Here is a 5,684-nt window from a genome sequence, read left to right on the forward strand (position 1 = left end):
CCTGGGTTGGGAAGATCCCTGGAGAAGGAAATGGCAACCCACTCCAGTATTCTTGCCGGGAGAATCTCATGGACAGAGGAGCCTGGCATGCTACAGCCCATGGGGTCGCAAGAGTCAGACATGACGTAGCGACTAACCCACCACCACCACCATGCAAGTACAAAGGAAGTTTCCATATTTCAGATCCACTAAACTGTGCAGTTGAGGAGCTTCCACATAAACTTCAAATGAAAGTGATTACTCTGCAATGTAATGACATGCTAAAAGGCAAATATCAAAAGAACCTAATAGAATTCTATAATTTTCTTCCAAATAATGAATATGCTAAATTAAAATCATATGCTTGTGGATTGATACCAGTATTTAGAAGTACCTATCTCATGGACTGATACCAGTATTTGCCAATATCTGTGTAAAAAGACATTTGCAAAGGCGAACTATGTAAAACTTCATTACAGAACAGATGAACATATGCAGTTTTGACGACAGAGAACACTTTGATCTTCACCTAAGCAAAATGATATTCTGCCAAAAGAATTTCATTCTTCTCACTAATAGACCTATATTATTTAAACATTGTAAGCAATTAATATTTTTTTTAGTTTCAGCAACATTTTATTTGTTGTGGAATTCTGTTATGTAAGTACCTACATAATAACCATTTTGATTTTACCTTTGAGCACCTCCAAGCCCCAAATGTTAACTCTCTGCCTTTTACAGAAGTTTCCTCAGCCCACGTTATCAATATATTGTACCATTGTGGGTTTTTGCACAATCGTAAAACTAAAAGGACAGGAACCTTCCGTACTTAAATGTAGGCTAGAACCAAACCCAGGGCGTCAAAAGAACCAGGAGACGATTGTGAACAATTCTACAATCTAAGCACCTTGATTGTTCATTGGACACAGGGCACGTCAATCCTCCATTGTCAGCAAATGAGCTCAGAGCTTGTGACGAGGGGGCACGTCCTATTGACTACTCTTCTGGCCCCGCCCCTCCTCTGTGGCCTAGGGGACTCTATTGCGTCAGACCTGGCTCCACTGTTGTCTGAGGCCCAGCTTTCGGTGGGACGCTCCCGCCGTTGGCTGCCTACCCTCCCTGTCGTGGGGCCTCTTCTGTCGTCCTCTCAGTGGCCGCCTCGTCCCGTCCTGCCACCCTCAGCCTCCCCTCAGGGCAGCCACTTCAGGCGCCACCACCTGGGCTGTTGCCGTCATCACCCGCCCAATTGAGGTAACTGCCCAGTGCCATGTCCACCACGAGAGGTGGAGATCAGGGCCCTGACGGGCAGCAATGCCCAGCAGGCATGGCCGGGGTGCAGGCCGGACTGTCCAGAGCCCGTGAAGGTGTGGACTGCAACTCCGGGCCTCGCAGGGGTGACACCGTGCCTGAGGCTGGGGCAGGCGGAATCCCTGAGGCCTCAGGAGGCCCAAGGGAGGCGGCCCTGGAGGGTGGGAGCGCCGAGGAGGGGGAGGAGGAGCAGGCAGGGGGCCCAGACCTCATGGCGGACGCACACCACTTCCCCATGGCTGGCTTCCGCCTAACGTTGCTGGACCTGGTATGCTCGGTGCTGAGCCGCATCTACTACAATGACTACATCCTCGTCTGGCCCCACAACGGCCACATGTCGGTCCAGCACCGGGCCCAGCAGCACTCGTCCGATCAAGGCTCGGCCGCAGTGGCCGCGTTCTCCGAGCTCCGGGTGTAGTCGGATGGACCGGGGGAGGGGCCGGCGGGGAAGGCCCCAGCCCAGGAGGTGGAGGAGGCGGAAGAAGCCGAGGAAGCCTCTTTATGGGAGACAGCTGCCGAAGAGTCCGAGGAGTCCAGCTTGTGGGAAGTGGCACAGGAGCCAGCTGCCCCTGAGGGTGAGCCTTCAGGAGGGGAGGGGGTGAGTTGGGGGGGACGGGGACACTGGCATCTGCAGGCCGGGTCTGAGGACCAGGGATCCCGAGGAGGGGGTCAGGCTCAGAGGAGGGCCTCGGGAAGGGAGGCTGGGAGTGAGGGCCTCCTTGAGTCAAAGGCCAGAGGGGCCCAGTAGAAGCCCAACTCCATAACGACCTCTCTGGTTTGGGGGGCGGGGTGCGGAAATAAGCTTCCCTCTGCCAGCCCTGGTAAGAGGTCTGAGATGATCGGTGCCAGTTATGAGCCCACAGGTGAAGATCAGTGAAGGCAGGTGTTTGGGAGGGAGCTTGAGAGGACATGGAAGAGAACAAGCAAATGGCATACGTCATATTTGGTTCATAGCTTTTAAAAATGGTAAGATTCTTGGAAAGTTGATCCCAAAATATTATGAACTGATACAGGAGCACTTGGTCAAAATGAAGTTTCAGGGGGTTGAGGAACTAATGAGCTTCACCGTAGAATTTGTCATTGAGGTGAAACATATTTTGATGAGAAAGTTCTGACCGACCCAGAGGATTCTGATCTTTGGCCAGAAGTAATCAGTAGCACAGGGTGAAAGATTTACTAGAGAAGAAGAAATAATGTGATTGTGAAAATGATCACGCAGCAACAAAGTGAGGGCCATGGAAGTGTTGTATCCACCAGAAGGAAGGCCCCCAGTTACTCTTTTCTCAGTTGCTCCTATCCTCCTGCTTCTCCTGAGGGTAGAGTTCTGGATGTGTGTTGCTATTCCTTATGAGTTGGGATTTTTTTTTTTTCTGTAAACCTCTGGTCCCAAAGTCTGTATTATTCTTCACTAAAGAAATAGGTAAGCACCAGGATGAGAACTCCAAAAAAGAGATCCAAGGCACTGAATGTGAGGTGAAAGAAGAGAAGTATAACAAAAAACAAGAAGAACCAGAAAAGAATCTGGACCCAGCAAAGGACAGGCCCAAAAATTCCAGGTATCTGTATAGCTTTGAAAATAAGCCAGCTATTCCCAGGCATTTACAAATTTTGTTTTTGCTTTTTAATTCTCCCAGTAAATTAAGAAAAAGTTTGTTTAAAATTAGTTCAGCAATTCAAATTTACCTACTTAATGTTTACAGAACACTCACGCACCTAGTCACTGGACTCCAGTACTCTTGCCTGGAAAATCCCATGGACGGAGGAGCCTGATAGGCTGCAGTCCATGGGGTCGTGAAGAGTCGGACACGACTGAGCGACTTCCCTTTCACTTTTCACTTTCATGCATTGGAGAAGAAAATGGCAACCCACTCCAGTGTTCTTGCCTGGAGAATCCCAGGGGCGAGGGAGCCTGGTGGGCTGCCGTCTATGGGGTCACACAGAGTCGGACACAACTGAAGTGACACAGCAACAGCAGCAGCAGCATGCACCTAGTAATATAAAGTGCATTGTGTACTGAAGTATACTTCATGGCTCCTCATTTGTTTTTATGAGGTCTTTTGTCCTCTACCTGTAAGACTACTAACAAGTTGTATTAGTACCTAAGACCAGTATTTGTTTAGTAAACAGTTACTAGAAGCAGCAGTGAAAGTAACTGGGCTTTGCACTAGTAGAGTGTTTATTTCTTGACCACAGAAGTCGAGTCTCCTGCACTAAGAGATGACATCTTTTAGAATGTGACTACTTACAAATAGCAAAAAGTTCAGAATTTCAAGTAGGGACCAGATTTGGTGATTAATAGCTAAACATTTGTTCAGTTGTAGATTTTTTTAAAATTTTATGTGACAGTTAAAAGAAGAGTAACTTTGTCATAGTATGACTGTTGCTTATCACTGAGCTGGTAATGAAGGTATAAGATATATCTTATCTTTAATAATTAACATTTTTCCCTCATTTTCATAATGATGTATTTCAAAACAGCCTCTTTCTCATATGGTAGATATGGAAACTGAGGGTCTGGGAGAGTAAAGGAGTATCATCTGTGGACTGAGCACAGACTTTAAAGGTGAAAAGAGTGATTTAAGTCCAAGAATAGCCTCTCAAAGGGGGAAAAAAAAACATGTATAGTGTTGGGCAGGAGGGAGAGAAGGTTGGTAGGATCATATAATTGAAGCCATCAGGTTGTACATGTACCAATATCTATGATGCAGGTTACAAGAGGGAAATATGTTGTTCTTCCCTACTTGTTGAGATAACAGCCCTCAGATATAGATTAGATTAAGAAAGTCTCTGGTGCTGGTAAATACTGTATAATTGTTCATTTTCTCTCATTTCATCCTGCAGTGTGGAAGACTAGAAAGATGGAGAAAGAAGAATCCTGATTTTCAGGGTTTTCATTTTGCAGAAGCCCATGGGAATGTTATTAATGCTGATTCCATTCCGAAATTCATTTCCCTAAAAGTGACATCCAATAACATGACTTGTACCATCTACAGATATGTTTGAGAGTGTTTGTTCTAGTTAAAAATAAGTTTATTTTATATAGGGCTTCCCTGGTGGCTCAGAGGTTAAAGCATCTGCCCGCAATGCGGGAGACCTGGGTTCAATCCCTGGGTCGGGAAGATCCCCTGGGGGAGGAAATGGCAACCCACTCCAGTATTCTTGCTTGGAGAATCCCATGGACAGAGGAGCTTGGTGGGCTACAGTCCATGGGGTCGCAAAGAGTTGGACACAACTGAGCGACTTCACTTCACTTCACTTCAAACTGAAATGCAGGCAAATTTTGTTTAGGTAAATAATCCTGACTCAAATCTCTTTCACTTTTGTTTGACCCACTTTACTTTCATTGAAAGGCATCACTTTCCACCATTTGGTAAGCCTGCTTTAAATTCCTTATTGCAGCCCCAAATAAATTGAAATATCAAGTTTAAAACAATTTTTGTAAAGACAGAAATGGAGATCAAGCCTTTAGAACTGAGCTTGTTTACTGCATGATGGTAAAGAATCTGCCTGCAATGCAGAAGACCCAGGTTCTATCCCTGGGTTGGAAAGATCCCTGGAGAAGGGCATGGCACTCCATTATTCTTGCCTGGAGAATTCCATGGATAGAGGAGCCTGGAAGGCTACAGTGCATGGAGTCGCAAAGAGTTGGACACGACTGAATGACTAACACTTCCAGAAAAATATCCAAGGGACAGAGCTGGTTTCAGAAGGTCACAGACATAATACCAGGTATATGAAGTCTAAGAGAACATTCACTCACCAGGTACGGATGGTAGATATACACACAGAGTAAAAGGCAATGCCTGTGAGGATGTGTGCGTACTCAAGCATTCAGGAAGGCATGCAGTGGAAAGATAAAAACTACATTTAGGATGGTGGCTACCCCTTGGGGAAAGAAAAGGATGGTGATCCTATTGGGGAGGGATCCACAGTGGGCTTCAACTATACTTGTAATATTACATTTCTTAAGCTGGGTGGTGAGTACATAGATGTCAACAGTATTATTCTCTATACCTTTGTGTAGGTCTGAAATATTTCATAATTAAAAATGAGTAAAATAGAGGAAAGGGAGAGAATAAGCTTGATATCTAGACTGTTTAAGAGGGAAAAAAGGATAAGTCACATTTGATCAGAGGATCAGAGAAGGCTCATTTCTGCATTTAGTTAAAGCTTCCTAAATGCTCTCTTGGTAGCATTGATACCTTCTCTCATATTCTGTGGTAGGACATCTTATATTCCAACTTATATTAGCATTTTTAATTGAGGTGAAGTTCACTTAAAATCAACCATTTATAAGTGAACAATTCAATGACATTGACAATTTTGTGCAAGCACATCTTTAGTTCTGAGCATTTTCATCACCCCAAAACTCTGTACCTATTAAGCAGTCATTCACC

General features: G+C 45.3%; 1 protein-coding gene across 1 annotated transcript; it reads left to right on the forward strand.

Moving 5' to 3' along the window:
- The first annotated feature begins 1,246 nt into the window (after positions 1-1,246).
- CT47C1 (cancer/testis antigen family 47 member C1) lies at positions 1,247-4,188 on the forward strand. The gene is given in 3 exon segments (XM_068961927.1): positions 1,247-1,862; positions 2,702-2,843; positions 4,129-4,188. Coding segments are annotated over 3 exon segments (771 nt in total). The 3' UTR covers positions 4,142-4,188.
- The last annotated feature ends 1,496 nt before the right edge of the window (positions 4,189-5,684 follow it).

The sequence above is a fragment of the Capricornis sumatraensis genome, chromosome X, assembly GCF_032405125.1.
Source record: "Capricornis sumatraensis isolate serow.1 chromosome X, serow.2, whole genome shotgun sequence".
NCBI lineage: Eukaryota > Metazoa > Chordata > Mammalia > Artiodactyla > Bovidae > Capricornis > Capricornis sumatraensis.